An 18151-nucleotide genomic window follows, 5' to 3' on the forward strand; every position below is an offset into this window, starting at 1 on the left:
TCACCAGACCTCGCTAATGAAATGGAAAGGAAGGAAAAATGGGGATTCTGCTGTCTTTGAGTTTTCAACCATTGTAAGAAAGATTCAGAGTTGAGGACCATGTTGGAAAAACAGAGTTCCACAGGCTCCGGCAGAATAAATTCTCCAACATTAATTCGCACACTAGTTCCCCACTAGAATGATTATTGTGCCAGAACTCGATCTCCCAGTATAGTGATATCCCAATAGTGATTGCCAAATCACTATTCTCAAAATGGACTACACATTAAAAAAAGAAATATCTAGAAAGCTGAGTCTCATTTCTCTGGAGGGGTCTGTGAAGCCAGGAGCAGTCAGCCAGCAGACTGGCTGCAGACGTCCTCACCTGCTAGCCAAAACTACCACAGCTTCGTGCCTGTGATATCACTGCTCATATCTCCCTGGGTGAATTCCATCATCAATATAAGAGAAGAATAAGAAAAGTTAACACAATTTCAGTTAGGAAAGAACTGAATTGCTAACTCTTTTTTTTTTTTTGGTTAATAAGACGACACACATATCTTTCCAATTGACCTTAGTTGATACTATTTGAATTCTAATAACAACAACATTTTTAATAGTGTTCTAAAATTTACAGTCCTTAACTAATGCATTATTGAGAAAAACAATATGTAATTGCTATTTAGGCTTTTCAAAGAAAAAGAATCATTCTGACACAGCAAGCATGAGCTGCGTTACACCTGAAATGATGTCAGACAGTGGCCAACAAGAAATATGATGGTTAGAGTTACCATTCTGAGCAAGAGGACAGTGGTAAGGTTTATATTTTGAATCAGCTCAGTCTGGAAACGGGCACACACAAAAAGCATGGGTGACTTGTTGGTCTTCTGACCTACCTATAGTATCTCCAATTCCTGTAAGAACTGGAGATGAGGAAGGTAAACAGCTGGTCTAAAAACTAAGATAGGATCTGTATGTCTGAAAGCCAGCTGGATCCCATTCATCTTTTGCAGTGTATCGGGAAGTCATTCACTTAAAATACGTACTTTGCCATTTAAAAAGCATTTTTTATCACTGTGCACATATAGTTATTTCAGTTGTAGTCAACTGGCAGTTATCTTCCCACCAAATTTAAGCAATCATAAAACCTCTTCTACGTTTACTGATTTTTAATACCAGATGTTCACTTGGTAATTCCATTACCTTGTGACTACTTCCTATCAATTCATTAATTGCCAGCTGCTCAGCCAAACAGAAAAGCGCAGCTCATCAGATGGTATTGGTAAACAGCCAAACAAGAGCTTCCTTCTTTACCATTTCTTAAATTAGCAGTCACTGTGAAAACTATGGCAACCTTCACTTGTATATTAAGATTTTACCTTTACATTTCACTTTGAATCTGAAAGCATCATATTGACTAAAATTGGAAAGAATTTTGCAGTGAAAACTTTCTACTTGCACCGCTCCTATGAATTGTTTCACCCAGTGCTGCTATTGAATGAAAGAAAGGCACTCTCAGGACTAATGATGATAATGATGTATCTAATCTATGTTATAGCTATATTAGTTATTAAATACAAATGCAAATGACTAAGCCAATATTAAAAAGACCTGAGCCAGAACTAAAAGCTAGTATGTGCTTGGCCTAACAATATTTCCTTGCAAGCTCTGCAAAAGAGATGCTTCCTACCATATTTTTTTCTACTTGCAAGTTTAAAATAAGTATTCATCACTTATTCTTTAGCCTAGCAACTAGGTGTCTTGGTGTTAAGAAGTAACTCATTCTTGGCATTGCAGGGAGAGGGATATGCCTCCCTTAAAAGGAGGAGAAATGAGAAGGAGATTTCATACAATTTGTAGGGACCTGAACACCTCCCAACACAGTAGTTTCCTTGTATCAGTGAATAAAAAGATACAAACCTGCACACTCACTCCTTGTTCGCTACAGACAGAGCCAGAAAAATTAGCCCTCTAAGAAGCAAATTCACTACTATGTCTCACATGTCACTCCAACATACTCTGGTACCCATTTCAGCAAGAAGCTGCCAGCAATGAACATGCTATGGAACAGGACAGAATGAATCTAATAAGGAGAAAAATAACAAATTTTATGGAAGTTTTATTTTATAAATGTTGTAATACACTGAAAGCAATTCAGAATGAACTGAATGCACAGAGAGATATGAAATTAAATATGTTATAAATTCTGTAATGAGAAATATTTTTATATTGAATTGTTTCAGAGTATTCTGAGATCTCCACATTTTCCTGGCTGTCAGGTAAATATTATGAATGTGAGTTGTACAGCACACAGAAAATAGCACCTCTCAGCAATAATTACACAGCCCATCTGTATTCTCTTTAGGGAATTTAAAATCATGTCATATACATCCTTTACAAACGCTTTAACAATTTCACAAAATCAGGAGAAGAACAGAACACAAACAAAAGGAGACTCAAAAATCTCTACTGCATGTCTAGATCACACTGTATAAATAGTGCTTTGTTCTGTTTATCAGTAGACCAAAATACTCAGATGGAAATTGTGTAGGGTTGATGTGAAGTACAAGATTTCAGTTTCCCTACCAAAACACAACATTGAATTTCACCTAAAATGTCTTTTTTGGGGGGGTATGTGTGTGTGTGCGCACGCGCGCACGCTGGGGGGAGGACGGGGTGGGGGTTGATTTGTTTCTGAAGTACATTGGGGTGAAATTCTGAAAGAAATGTGATTTTAAATAAAAAATAAAAATGCTTTCTTTTGATTTTTTTTAACAAAGCATTTCAATTACATTTAAACTTTTTTTTATCTGCGTCTTCTAGCTGCATTCAACAAATGCACCATTTATTCCTAGTTGGGACCAGGATAACAGCAGAAAGGGTAAGAGAAAAGTACGAATACAGCAAGTGTAAGGGAATGATGACAAAAGAAAAATGGACAGCAGGAAACCAATTTGCAGAAATACTCCTACTCAGGAGAAGCACATCTCTCAGCGGCTCAGAAGAGGCTGTTAAGAGAGCCAGAAGGAAAGGGAGAGAGAACGAGGAGGAGGAGAGATGGGAGGAGGAAGGGTGAGACATGAGCAAGAGGAGCAAGGGAAGTGCAAAATATGTGGGGTGAATAGAACAAGAACCAAGGAAAACCTGGGAGAAAAGAGTAGAAGAGCCTCTCAAATCTCTGGGACAAATTTCTGCCTCTTCACTCTCAGTACTCTTTTGATATCTAACACAAACAGGAGCAGCTTAAGGCCCCTTTTCCGGATTTGGTTCCCCCAGTTTCAAGCCCACCCTAACCACTGTATCTCCCACTAACCTGTTTCAAAGGTCATCTGGGAAAGTGGCCTTTCAGTGAATACACACAGATTTACATAGTCACAGCTCCAGAAACTTGCCTCTTGCCAGCCGTCCTTATACGTCCTTATCCCAAACCTCTCCCTGTGCCCTCCCTGCTTTTTGGCTGAAGTTGTGTAAGCTAAAATATCTTTTTATTCATACAAGCCCCTTCAGCTTAACCTGTATAAACTGAGACTTTAGGCTTCATGACACTACCGTAACGCTCCTGGGGCCTTTACTGTACGTAGCTTGAGGATCCACAGCTTGAGACCTCATTCCACTATGGATAGAGAGTGGTTATATGGGCACGGTCTGATTCCGAGGCTCAAAAGTACTGTCAGTGAATGGAAGAGCTGTTCCCATTTTTCCTGTGACACCTCTTCATGTATTTGCCATCCATGTTATGTGCTGTCACATCTCAACTCCTTTGGACCCAACTGAATTTAAAAGATCTGTTAAGATTTAGGTGTGTTTTCAGCATTCTCCTAAATCTGTGTTCTCAGCATACATCTTAGCAGCCCCTTTATGATAAACTGTATAATATGTTGTCAATGCATATTAACAGTTATAGTCATTTGTTACATAATTAGTCATTCATTACAGGTCCACCGTAAACCAAAAATCTTAACGTTACGTAGTTACTGCTCTCTGGAGTTGGGTTGTTCTATGAACCTCAGTGAAAAATCCTTTCTCTTTTGTACAGAGAGCCCATCCAAACATCACCTCTGAAGACCTGAAAATACCGTTGCTGAGTAGCCCTTTCTGAGTTTCAGGAACAAAACTGCTGGATGACTGTAAGCTACTACACTTATTCACTACTGTTGCTAGCCTAAACCATGGCTCAAGTGTACTTCAGGCTAAGTTTGACCCCAGACTGGTCCTCAAGACCAGGCTGGCAAAGCATCCTACACCTAGGTCAGCAGCTGGGCTGCAGAGCTCATCCAGCTGAAGAATAGCTCTGGAAAAAAAGAACAAACGGGAAAGTAGATACAAGAAGAGAGAGGGTGGTGAAGTCAGTGCTCTGTCAAATTTTGGTTTTGCCATATAAGATCCTCAATTATACAGATTCTTCAGAACCATTTGAGCCAAGTTTGAAACGCAGCAAGCTCTTTCAGATGTGCAGTAAATCCCTGAAAGACTGGATTTATTACAGGGGTACTGTCAGAACCGTAGCTATAGTACTGCTAGCGGGTGCTGCTATAATCACATCAGATCATATTATAGACAGCTAAGAAGGTTTTGTGAGCCTGGCCATTGTGCCTGCCTAATTTATAGTGTTCCTGTCAGGAAGAAATCAAGTTTCATAGTTATGACATTTCTTTCTGGAGCACTAAATGTTAACTTTGCTGATCATGCATATCTTGGTAGAACAGCTTACTTCTAAATGGCAAACGTGATATAAAAAGCATAATGACTTCATTCAAAACCTTTATAAAGCAGCTGATTCTCACACCTATAGAAAACAGGCCAAGTGGTATTTTAGTCAGAGCACGGAAACAGATACATACTCAATACATTTGATTCGTTTCTCCCATTTTAAGCAGCGACGATGCTGGAATTGCAGCCTATCTAAAACTGCTCATTTTTTGTACTTATTAAATAATAAAAGCAATACTGCTGACAGATAACAACTGCAGCATTGCTTTTATTTTACATGTTTTTTTGTAGAAGGATTTCATCTTAATTCATCGTCATTCAGAGCTAGATGATTGTACATAAGGGAAGGAAAGGACAAAAAGGAGCCTCACTGTAATAAAATTCATCTACAGTTTCAGCACTCGGAACAAATGAGAGAAAGATGCAGCATCACTTGACAGGTGAGAGTAACACAGCAATGGATGCACACTTTACCTCTGTCACATTAGCTACTGGTGTATTTTCCTCTACATCACGTAGAGGAAGTAACTCCCACTAGAGTGCTGGTGAGACCTACTGTTGCTGTGGAGAGATTGTGTATACTCTAGTCCAGGTGTTGGGGAAAAAATAGCTGTAAATGAGTAACTAGCATCAGCAAGGGCCTGCTAAAGAGCATCCTTAAACCTAACTGCTTGCAAAAAGTGTAGTTTATATTATGAAGAGCTAGCATTGTTTACAAATACATATTTAATCTGCATTTTGACATACTGACAGCAATTAATATATAATCAAAGTTTACGCAGTCTACTTGCTGCTACAAATATTCCACTGCTGTATTTAAGTTACAGTTTTCTCAAGAGGTCTCTGAACAGTTAAAGAAAAGGTTATGAAGTGAAATGAATGTAACCTCAATTAATTTCTAACAATTCAGTGACTTGCATTAACTAATGGATAGCTGGACATCAGAGATCGCATGTTTCCCCCACCCAGTCAAAAACTGTGCTGACACACTAACTAATAAGGAGAAGTTTTCATAGATCTTAATCCTAAATAGTCTCTAACTGGGGAACGCCCACCCCCCGAATTTTATCAGCCTCCCAGAATCCAAGAAGACAAAATATTAAAAAAAAAATATTCAAAGTATTAAGAACAACGTTTGGCCTAATTTGGAAGTGGACTGTCAGCGAAGAAGAAAAACAAACTGAGGCAATTTTGGAGATGCTCAGGGCCAGGACGAAGATCAGAAGGAAAACGAAGACCTCCAGAACCCCAGCAACAGAGACATGTAATATATTATGCTATTGTAACATGACCAAAGAGATTTGCTTTATTCCCTGAAAGTACATTGATATCAGTAAATAAAAGTATGAAACATAAACATGTGGATGTGAACTACTAGTTTCTTCCCCTGCTTGATGTAGAAACAGAAATTCCTGCAGTGGCAGGCTGTGACAATAGAAAGTACAAGGCAATCCTAACTAATCTGTTTGCACAGCTAGTCTGTAATATTGACAACAGCAACTTTCTCAATGATAAAGTTATGGTATTTTATAATTAAGATGTTTTACAATAAAAACATGAGAGATCAAGTTCATTAAATCAGTGCAAATTATTAGAACAAAGTAACTTAGAACTTTGGGATTCCAGAATGATGGGGATATGTGAATGTAAACGAGCATAAATATATAAAAAAAAGACATGTACTTTCCAGAACAGATAGCTCTACAGATTCATCTATTTAAAAATAAAGACAAATAGACTAAAATAACTACCTTTCAAAGCTGTCAAAATTTTGTTTTGTCAACAGAAATGTGCACGTGGGTGCAAACACACACAGAAGTTAGATTGATAAAACCTTTCCTTTTTGCCCAAGAGGACACACTGTGTTTTAGAGAATCCCATGGCACAAATCTTTCACATGTCCTTCTGCTTTGAAAATTTCTTGTCTTGACATATTTTTTCAGCGTGTGGCAGGACTTCAGCTCTCAACACAGGCACAAAAATTTCTTAACAACCTGCTTGGAGAGGCTATCAGAAAGAAGCCTTTCCAGAGCATAAACATGTTTTATCCAGCCGGAAGGAAATTTCGGTGTGGCCACTAAAGACTATACTCACTAAGCTACTTCTGATGATTTTCTCTGCTATTAACTTGTTCTGGAATTGCACTGCCCTGGAGTTGCTGTTGTGTTCCATAGCATTCCCTTTTAAGTGTAACATTAAGTTTGATTTTAAACAACATTTTAGAATAGCTTTTGAGCTTTACCAGATGCAGCACTGCTTATTCCCCTAGCCTCTAGCGAGTGTTTGTATCTGTTTTTAATTACATTACAGATTTGTAGATAGAGCAGAGCATCTTAACTTCTTGACTGTACTCGTGGGTATTTCCTCAGGCTGAAGCACTGTCAGGAACAGCAGACCAGGTGTGCCATAGGCAGCACAAGCTCACTGCCTCTCAGTTATCTTCCTTAAGAAAGCCACTGTGAATGATTTTGTTAGCCACAAAAAGCTAATTTTTTGAAGTCTCATAGATGACTCTTACCTTTATAACAGAGGCCCCTGCCCTGGAAAGAGGACTGTGCATTTGGGCTGCTGCAGCCATGTTAGCTATGGTATTGAGGTGGTTCATCTGATTCATTGCCATTGCAACCGAAGCGGGAGGTAGGCTGACGGGAAGCAGAGGGTGGGGCATCATCATAAACGGCAGGTCTATCCCTAAAAGAGAGCATGGGCAGGTTATACGTGTCAGTCCCTTATTTTATAACCCAACACCTTAATTTTTAGAGTCTATATTCTACTGGAACATTGACTAGTCAAACTCAGTATTACTATGTGTTAATAATTTTAATGTTGCACAGGGAATAATTGTCTTTGCACTGCAGAGAAGGCTGTAATGTTTGTATTACACATATAATACAGCTCTAAAGTAATACAACTGCATTGACCTCTCTATTAAGAACAACCAAGAAAAAAAGCACAAAACATGCAGATATTTGCATGTTTTTCCAGCACATCAGACTAAAATTTATTAAGAATTTTATCTGACAATATACTCCTACCAAGTCCTCTCACTATGATTCCTCCACATACACAGCAATCTGAGACTAGATTTTTCTATCAGGACTACCTGAACACAGGAAGCCGTGTGCTGGACTACAGGCACTACTCAACTACCATACAGCCTGTGAACTGGAACATGTAATGAGAGGTTAAAATTGTTGCCAGAGGTTTTAATTTCCAAAAAGTGAGTTTAAATAGTCTTCTGCTATGGATATCAAACAACTTAAGAAGCTATGAAAATCATTTGGGCCAACTTGCAGTTCTTGACATTGCCAAAAAGGTGATGTTACTGCTAGCAAAAATTGGATTTTCATGTTTCATTAACATTTATTTCAGCGTGTGTATTACTTGTTGTATTTAATAACGAGTACAATGGAAAGGAAGACCAAGACACCAATTCACTGAAAAAAATTGTTTCAGGTTATTTTGCTTTTAAGATTTATTTAGAGACCACTTGAAGACAGCTATCTTTGGGCACCCAAAATTATTTTTTTCAGAAAAAATAGGACTCATTCTGCCAGACAAAATGTGTTATCATTTTTCTAAATGAAATTTAGATTAGAAATTGTCACTAAAAAATTCAGGTACAAGTAGCAAATAACATAATCATAAAGCTAGTTATAACCATATGCTATTCACATTAACTATTTCTAGAAGTTTTTTAACTTTTGGCTCTATCTTAACTCGTTTAAATAAGAAGGCCAGTCACCATTTTGGTATATGACAGAACCCACAATAAAAAATATCATTGACTGATATAGCTTATGTTATTCCAATACAATTTGACTACAGCAATATAAAAACACTACTGCCCCCACCATGAAAGGCAGAATTGTACGCATTCTGAGCTCCCACACTATTTCTGTTTAGCTTGAGTATATCATGATCAACAACTGTGATGTCTTGTGATTCACTATATATTTTATATTATGATCCATGCCAGTATTAGTTATGATAGGTAATAAGCAAAGCCCACGTACATCTCCCTTCACTTTAAACCATGCTGACAAACCCCTTCAGTGCTTACATCCATAAGCCTTTGTTCCCCTGCATATCTCCCTTAACAGCCCAATAATCTTTCCTCATGCTCTATAGAGTTCCAAAACTCCCAGACACCATCTGGCCACACTGAGTTGTATGTCTACTTAAAGTCCAATTGACATGCAAACTAAATGCAAACTACAAACAGAATTTAACAGCACATCACCAGTTTTAAGACACAATCCGTCAAACATTTCGTAGGACTATGAAGAAAATATATCCTACACTTGCAAATCATTGGACACAATGTCTGACATTCCATAAACCCTTTAATAGCCTATAGACATTTGCCTACTACAAAATCTACTGGAAAACACTTCTAAACTTTTCTTTAACAGCAAAGAACATAATATCACTGCATGTCAAATACATACAGGTATTAAATTATGCAAGAATATAAAATGAAATGATAAATTACAATGAATTTTAGTCCTGGTGATTCTTAACCACTGACACTTGACCCAAAATGCTCAGGTCCATACCTTCCCATGAACCAAGCAGACCCATATTGTAGGGTCATTTCAATAGCTTTCATTTGTTTGAGTCTGGGCCCTACACAGGTAACCAGGAGCTATCTGCTCCTAGATCAGTGTAAGGAGCAAAAATTTGATTCATCCATTAAAACTAACACCAAAAATCAACTTTCAAAACTCCTGAGGATGAAGAGCTTAAACAAACAACAAGAATTCAGAAACAGAGATTTTCATTTTTCATCCATCATCATCTGTTAGAATTAACTTCACTTCTCACTAATTTTTAAAATATTAATCCGGAACATTTTTCTTGGAATAACCTTCCCTTCCCTTCCTTCCCTCTTTGGGTGCAAAGGAGAGGGGGAACTGCTGGCTTTCCACCTGTTCCCATCCTAAGGCAAGGAAAAGAGAAGGGTTTAAAGAGACGGGTTTAAGCTCCAAATCCAAACTTTACCTGTATCATTTTATTTAAGTGTCTTTGGATACCTGGATTCAATGGATGACCTTGCCCACATCTGTAAAGCACAAGGCAGAACAAGGCAGAGGGATTGCTTCTGCTCGTTTTTAACTAGACATTTTGCATTTATTCCTGGCTTTCATATTTTTATTTTGTGGTTCACATTTTCACCTGAAGTGGAATTTTGTCACATAGCTTAAATGTTAAGCTTTACAGTTATTTTCCCTTTCAGTCCAAGCCATGGAAATATTGATTAAGGACTACCCAACAGTGGGTGACTGTTCAAACAGGGTGGTTTGCACATGATGTCCAAGCGCAGCAGACAGCACAGCAGGAGGACTGACCCTCCTGTTGCTCATGTCTCCCACCCATTTCCCCCACCTCCAGGAGGCTGGGAAGGAATGCAAGCCCAGCCTCCAAGCAGGGCCCCATGTACTTTTTTCTTCCTTTTTTTCCCCTGCAAGAGCAAGGTACGTACTGTTGGTGAGCAGGTGATTCTGCTGGAGAGGACTGAGTGGGTGCGCACTTCCAAGGCTCGACTGCCCTGACAGTGTGGGATGACCAATGCTGTGCTGTGATCCTGTTGTAATGGGAGACTGAAGCTTGTCTTTATCCCAGGAGGATTCACTCCCACCTGCAAAACAGGGTAGAAAGCAGGCATAAATGGCATACACTTCTCTTTAAAAGACATTTTGCTTGGTTAGCAAAGCGCTATAATACTCTTTACTAAGCACCTAACACAAGCACAGCACCTGAAACCTCTAACTGATTTTTTTAAAAAATAAAATAATTTAATTCGCATCAGGCAGAAAATATGATTAGAAACTTTCAGCATCATCTACTTTCGTAACACTGGTTTCTGGAAACAGGAAAAGCTAGATGGTTAAGGATAACATCACCCAAGTAAACATCAGTCACAATTAAGTAAATCAGGCAGAAAGGGAACATCTGAGACACTGAACCACAATCTCCTGCTATCAAAGGCAATCAGGCCACCCAGTCCCTGCCAGAGACTAACAGGTGTCCAACCCTCGGGCTCGTCAGGTCCCTCATTGCTGTTAATCTCACTGGAGAGGCACTCCGCTGCTCGCTCACGCCAGTGCTCACTAGCAGTGCTGGGCATTAGGTTGGGCGTGGAAATCATCGGTATTCAGAGATTTAAATTTTAAGAATCCAGATATCTATTATGTACAGTAATTACTGTCCACAACAAAAACACAGTATAGCAAACTAAGCACTCGTGTTTGCTCTAGAGTATGTTTGGTCTTCTGAAAATAGGGTGTTCTGCAGCAATTTTACAGATTGTCGTTCACACTTGAATAGCAAGTTCCTTTTAAACAGCAGTGAAGTAGACCATGTTAGTGAATACCAAAATACATCTGGTCCACAAAACAAAACACCTTCAAAAGTTAGATTGAATATTTATAGAGTAAAAAGGTATTTTAAGTACACTCCCTCCTTCTCAGGTACGCCCCACATTTTCAATTAGATTATAGATTGTTATGAAAACGTGTAACTGCAGTATTGACTTTGTTTTGGATTTATGAACAAGAATTTCAATTAGAATAAGTAAATAGATTACTGTGATGCAGCACAGAGGCAGCAAGCAAAAAACATTTTAATTGAACATGAAAGTAACGGAAAAATTCCATTCTTTATGACAACACTTAGCTAATAAACATGATTAATACTGCTAAATGCAAAAGTTTGAAAGATCAATGATTCAGAAAAAAGGAAAACACTCCATCATTTTAGCACTACGTCCAACTATGAATTACCTTCCTATAAAAGATTTGTAATTTGTAAAATGATGAGTAATACATTGACAAAGAAAGATACACTAAATTATACTATGTGATATAATATAACATGGCATAGTGCAGTAATTAGAAGAAGTACTACAGTTACGGCTGTGTCAGCATCTTTGTTATTAAATATACTGTATATCAGCTCTTTCAAATAACATTTGACTGATACTTAGTATAGAAGTTCGTTCACTTTAACTACTGTAAAACAGAGGTGGTATTATTTGGTAAAGTATTCCTTAAGTTAAATGTGTAATTTAAAAAAGATTTTCTGAGGAAATGTTTAGTATTAGAGTTTACCACGTGACTCTTCTCCATATGCTTTTTCTGTAAATTTAACATTTACACTTTATTCTTCCTGAAAAAACACATGACGTACCTGAGAATCAATTTTTTGGTTAGAAATAAGTTTTTGTACATGTAACTTCATGTACCAGGGCAATGGCCACAAGAATTGGGCACAAGAAAGTTTGTCAGAGGTTTCTGAATGAAAACAGAACACTGCACTATTTATCTAAAAGTCTCCCTCACCCTGTTTGTTCTTTTCCGGTACTTCCAAACCCAGGCACAGGTGGTCTAAACTCTTAGCTCGTTTATTTACTTCTGGAAGCTTCTCTTATCTTTCCAAAGCTTTGTGCACCTACCCACCATACTTCTGTGGCCCTGAAGCTGTAGTATCAGAGTGCCCTACCAGCTTTCTGTGCCCAGCTTTGCAACATAGGGAAGTACAATTATTTGTATTTTACAGATGGAGAATTGAACAGCAAAGAGAAGTGACTTGCTTAAGGAAATACAGGAAACCTGCAATGGAACAGGAAACTGAATTTAAATTATGTTGTACAGTCCAAATCACTGGACCAGTTTTCCCTGCAGATGGGGACAATAATAACTTTTTTCCCTGCAAATTCCACTTGTAAATCTGCTCCAGTATTCAGTGCCAGCAACACAAGAATAAATTGCAATACACTTATCTCTACAGACCATTCCTGTATTCTTATGTTCCCTATCACTTCTCCTTAGAGAAAGAAAAAAAATACTGCTGAGCGTATGATGTATAATAAAAGTGCACGTTAAATGAAATGTATCCTGTAGTCTGCACTATACCACATAGATAACAGCTTCATCATTTAACCTGGACTGCATATGCTATGTAGTAGCAAGTCTCTCTAAAAGAAAGTAATAATTACAACTTCTTACCTAGAACTGTTCAATTGTGAAGTGTTTCATAAGGGCAGTATGATTATCTCCAAGTGGGAAAGTTGAGGTGCAGAATTATGAAGCAACTTCCTCCACATTACCTGGTAAGCTAATGGTGAAACTGGAAGAGAAGTCAGGTCTCACGGGTCCTACTCCTGTGCTCTATTACCATAGACACTTTCAATTTATCCTACCCACAGTCCCTTTGCACAGCTAAACAAGAATAGTTGTAAAAGAAAACTTGCATCCTTCCCTGCAGTATCTATTCCCGTACAGTATGAAAAAATTACATATTAATTAATAGTAAGCCACAACTAGATTCACATTATAAACCAAATATGTAAAATGCAAACCTATGGTAATACACTCAGTCCTTGTACTGTCATGCAACTCTAGAAAAGGTATTTATTTTTGAGCATACACATTGTCTTAATTAGTAACACAGTTGGCAGCATATCAGCATATCATATTCAACACAGATACGTAACAATGCATACTTTCAACTTCTTTCTTAACATAACAATTGAAAGTGTTCTACAACAAGTAAATCCTTGTTAATACTTCAAATTTAAGTTTAGTCACAATTTTTCAGGAGATTTTGGTTGACCGCCAGTTTTTGTCCAAACAGGTGCCATCAATAAGACAAAGAGGTCATGTTTTGATTCTAAGTCCTGCCTTTGGTATGATGAGCTTACGGGTGAAACTAAAAATGAAACTTTGTGATATGAATCACGCCATACACAACAGGGGAAAAAAAAATGAGACACAAAATTTTCTTCTCTCATTACATTCAAAAGGTTTGGCCTTTGAAGAAATTTGTATTAGGAAAAAATAATTTTTTTGTCCATACTAAGCTAGCGAAGGCTCTAATTGTTTTTAATATAGCAGATAAGGAGTCTAAAATTAAACAATGATCCATACTACTGCATATAGAGATAGATTTCAGGTAATTTTATTTAAGTATATATGAAAAAAGGACAAAAAAAATGGAAGAAAGCAAACATACAACACTAAGGAGAAAGAGATAACAGAAAACAGCAATGGGACTTACCTCTTGTGTATGAAGGGAAATATAGCTTTTTATTCGTTTTAAATGAGAAAATATTTCATTTTAAAATATTAGTAACTTGATTCATAAGTGTCATAGGAATAGTATTAGAGCACTCAGAAATCTGTTGATTTGTCAAAATGCCAATACATCATTTATACACTTTACAAAAAGCTTTACATTTAACACTGTTACCCACTATCCATATGACCTTCTCTCCAACAGATAAAACTAAAGGACAAAAAGGTAATTTTTCCTTATCTTGTTTGCATTCTAGCTGATCTTGTCCCAGAACAGATTGTACTCAGCATTAAAAAAGGGCAAGAGAGACAAGAACCTCCATCTTCCTGAGCTCCTGACGCTTGTCAGCAGCGAGCACTGAGACTGCGGTTTCCTTAGCACAGCACGCTGGAGCGGGAAGGAAAAGGCAGAGGTATCAGCTGGCTAGCCATCCTAAAAGCCTGCAGAATGCACTGGCTGCCCAGCAAAGCAGCTAAAAAAGCTCTGGCCTGCTTCAACCATCCGGTTCAGGCCACGTAGCAAATGTTGGTGTATGGTTCTGCTTTCAGATCGGCAGCTAAATGCAAAATCTAGATGAGAAAAAAGGCCAGACTGCCCGCACTGCACACGCTTACATGGAAACGCAGCACATGTTTCAAAGGGCACAGATAAAGACGGACTCAACGTGGATTTGGTAAGAGAAAGAGTTATTTATGATACACTTAATAATTAAAAGTCTGGTATTTGCCCATCTTACCAGCTTCTTTGACAGAACTTTTTAATGAGTGCATGAATTGCACTTACGTCCAACTAAGCACAAGCAAAACGAACCAACCCCACTCCATTCACTTCTAAATTAAAATGCGGTTGAGAGGTAAGCATTCCCTTAATGCCATTTTACAGTCCAGTGGCCAAATTCTGTATGTCTCTGTTTCCAAGTCCCTATGAACAGTGAATTCAGATGAGTTCAGATGCCCAGGGAGCTGAATCACAGGTAACATGGACAAGCAGGGCAAATCAGCCTAAGCAATAGCTACACGTGCTGTTGATGAGATACACGGTACCCCCAGACCCACTGCAGGGGCATTTACAATCATGTACATGTCAGTAAGCAAAGTGCCTCCATTTAAATTTTGTTTAGTCGAATAAAATGCAAGTGAGAAGCTCAGCTTCATTCTTCTGAAAATGCTGCTACTCACCCATCTTTGGTTTCAGTAATTTTGTAACTCTTTAAAAGCTGTATGTTTTCCAGTAATTAACCTCTCTGTGCATTTGTGTTTTTCCAAACAGAATCCAAAAAACCTTTTTGGGGTGAAGATACATTTGTGACAATTAAATTAAGTGTTGTGGTTTTAGGTATTGAAAGATCTCCAGAAAATAATCAAAGTTCCATTTGGTGAGAGTTTCTTTTCATTTGGTTTAAAATTCATTTTATCAGCCTTAAAACTGTCTGGTCTAGCTAAATGAAATCCACTCTGTCAGAGGTTCCTTTGAATTGAACAACCACACTCTTGCAATCTGTGTCTGTCATTTTATTTTTTGTTGTGATACATTTCTGAAAAATTGAACTCAAATTGTTAAAAGCAATACCATCTTCACCGTCCAATTTTATTCTAAAATTATTTTTAAACACATTTTTCATGCTGTTGGGCATATTAGGCATACCATGATCTGCAAAGAAAAAAGTATTCAGTGCACTGCTATTTCAGCAGTGGTAATTTTCAAGTATTCGTCACCTCTAACTTCTTTAGTAAGTGTCCAGCACTTACTCATGGCCTTTGAAATGTTTCGGCTTACCTAGAACCCCAGTACTCCTAAAACAAACCGGGCCTATGTGACAGTATTCCCAGCCCCAGTGTTTTCAGGTGGCCCAGATTATTTGCCTTTATTTTTTTGTTTCATTTTTTTGTTGTTGTTATTTTTGTTTGGTTTGGGTTTTGTGGTTTTTGGTTTTGATTTTTTGGATTATTTTTGTAATTTACCAATATCCTCATCTCACCACGATACTGGGGAAAATGGTCATTTTTTGGCCAACACAGAATATCCTCTGCTGAAAACGGAGCCTACACACTTCAGCCTTCAGCCTACAACTTTCTGTCCACTCTTTTCATGGCATCAGCATTTGAATGGCCCAGGAAGAGACTATTAAGCAGAAAACAATTTCTATCCTACTTGATAAACGGAGATTCTCATTACAGTAAGAACAGAAAGATACCGCCCAGGTTATACTCCTGGTAAACTGTCACTTGCCTGTCGGAAAACCGTAAAACTGTTCTGGGTCAGGATTATGACCCATTTAACCCTAAATTCTGTCCCTGATATTGGCAGTAGATGATATTTACGGAGCCCACGCAAGTGTGGGCACTTCCTGTGGTCGCCTATTACAAATAAAATTTCTTACTTTAAAATAGGAATGAGATTTTTAATCAGCCCCCAAAAGCATGACACTGAGCTGAAAAGCTAAATGGAAGATTTGCAATGCATTTAAAGCCTTAATGCACTGATTTGTTTAGCTATGTGTATTCGGCTGTATCAACTTCTGGATTGTGCCCTACAAGAGAGCCATGAGAGTGTATAGGGTAAGATATTAAAACTCAAGAAATCCAGTGATGGCTTTACTGGGCTACTTCCAAAAACTTATCAAGTGGTTCAGCAGATGTAATTACTGCTTAGCCCTGCCAAAGCTTTGAAATGTGCCCATTAATTCAGCAATTCCCAATCTGTCCATCAGTCAGTCATACTTAAAAAATATGTCTGTCAGAACTTAGGTGAAGTAATCTGTTGATAATTATGCAGTAAGAAGGCATCTGAAATCTGAATGTAATTTCTAAACTTTTTGAAAAGTCTTAATGACAGCAAAAGCAAAGTTTATTTCACAGCAAACAGGATACTCAAGATAACTAGGAATACGTCTGAATATTTGATGCCAATTTAATTAAGAATGATTAATTCCAGGAGGATACTTTTTTAAAAGATAAAAGCAGAGATGTAATATTTATTTAGGAACTGAACCATCCCTCCAAAACCATCAATTGCTTCCTTTAAAATGAACAGAGAAAAATAAATAAGGTGGTAAATGAAACGTGTCCTAAGGTTCCCAAATTATGATCAGTGATTACAGTGCTTATAAAGCACAATACCGGAATGTCAGCTGCCTTGGCAAGAAAGGCTGTTCTACAACGGGCCTGTCCAGGCAAACCAAAATCTCACAGTTGCAATCAGGTGCTCAGTGTCGAAGACTCCTAAGAGCACAAAACCTGTTCTCTCTCTAACAGACTGGGACATCCATCCCTTCAAATTATACACACAGAAATGCTGATGGCTACTAAAGTAAGACCGAGAGTTTTCTCCTGCTTTCTAAGACCAGTGTAGAGGAACTACCGGCTACAGCAACAAAACTTTTCAACAAAACAGTCTTACGCAGACAACTGCTAAAAGATGGATGGCTTTTTTATCAAGTAACTAATATTAAAAAATAGGGAAAATGTTGAAAAACAAAGAGATGCAGGGAAAAAATAAAATGCAATATGTAAGGGACTAGTTTGATAAAAACTCAAACTGCTCAAAGTGGCAATATTTTCATTTAAACTCAAAATATCAAACACTTTTCAATAAGTCATTTGATTCAACTTACACCATCAAACCACCCCGTATTAAAGTTAGCTTTAGCAAGATGAAGCATCACATTTATAGAAAGTTAGATACAAACTATCATAATAATTTGCATTAAAATGCACTAAAAATCAAAAGCCCTTCTTCACGTTAGCTACCTGTATCCATTTTCCTCTTCTTTTGCTAACTTAGTTGTGCATAAATATGAATCAAAACAAGTTGCTTCTTGGCCAGGAAGGAATGCGACACACTGGAGAAACACTCTGATAATTAATAAATGAAGCCTTTGCTCCCTTGTTGCCTGATAGATACCATGTGATAATGAAGGGGAGGGGGAAGGGAAAAGCTTGTGATCTTTGTATCAACAGTTAGATAGCTATCACTTCCTAAATGGAAATTAGCTGTGATATCGCAGGAGGGAGGGGCAATACAAGTAAGGAATAAAGGCTCCCAGAATGACGGGGCACAGCTACCGCCCATCGAGCCGAGCACCTTCTCTCCCACTAGGGCCCAAAGCAATGCTTACTGAAGAATTTAAATGCAGAGAAAACCTACAAACCCACAAAAAAATCTCCCAACAATTTACGGATTAGGAACATCCTGAAACAGAGGTATTTTCCTTGAATTTAGTAACTTTTAATAGCCTTTTCTTCCAATAAATTAACGGGATGTCAGGTTTTTGCATATCTACATGGCTACAATACCCTGTAGCAAGGAGTTCCGCAGCTTGCCTATGCACCGTATGAAAAACTACCTTGGGATTCGCAGGTGTGTTTGGGGGATTAACCTGGCA

The 18151-nt window shown here is 37.9% G+C and overlaps 1 protein-coding gene across 4 annotated transcripts in view; it reads right to left on the reverse strand.

Annotated features, from left to right (window-relative positions):
- DACH2 (dachshund family transcription factor 2) overlaps positions 1–18151 on the reverse strand; it is a 311011-nt gene that overhangs the window by 62352 nt on the left and 230508 nt on the right. For all 4 annotated transcript variants that reach the window (XM_055818287.1, XM_055818286.1, XM_055818285.1 and 1 more), the window contains exons 4-5: positions 10175–10330; positions 7208–7380 (exon numbers count right to left, since the gene is read on the reverse strand). In XM_055818287.1, coding sequence (XP_055674262.1) covers positions 7208–7380; positions 10175–10330 — 329 coding nt within the window. The remainder of the gene's footprint in view (positions 1–7207; positions 7381–10174; positions 10331–18151) is intronic.

The sequence above is a fragment of the Falco peregrinus genome, chromosome 13 (assembly GCF_023634155.1).
Source record: "Falco peregrinus isolate bFalPer1 chromosome 13, bFalPer1.pri, whole genome shotgun sequence".
Taxonomy (NCBI): Eukaryota; Metazoa; Chordata; class Aves; order Falconiformes; family Falconidae; genus Falco; species Falco peregrinus.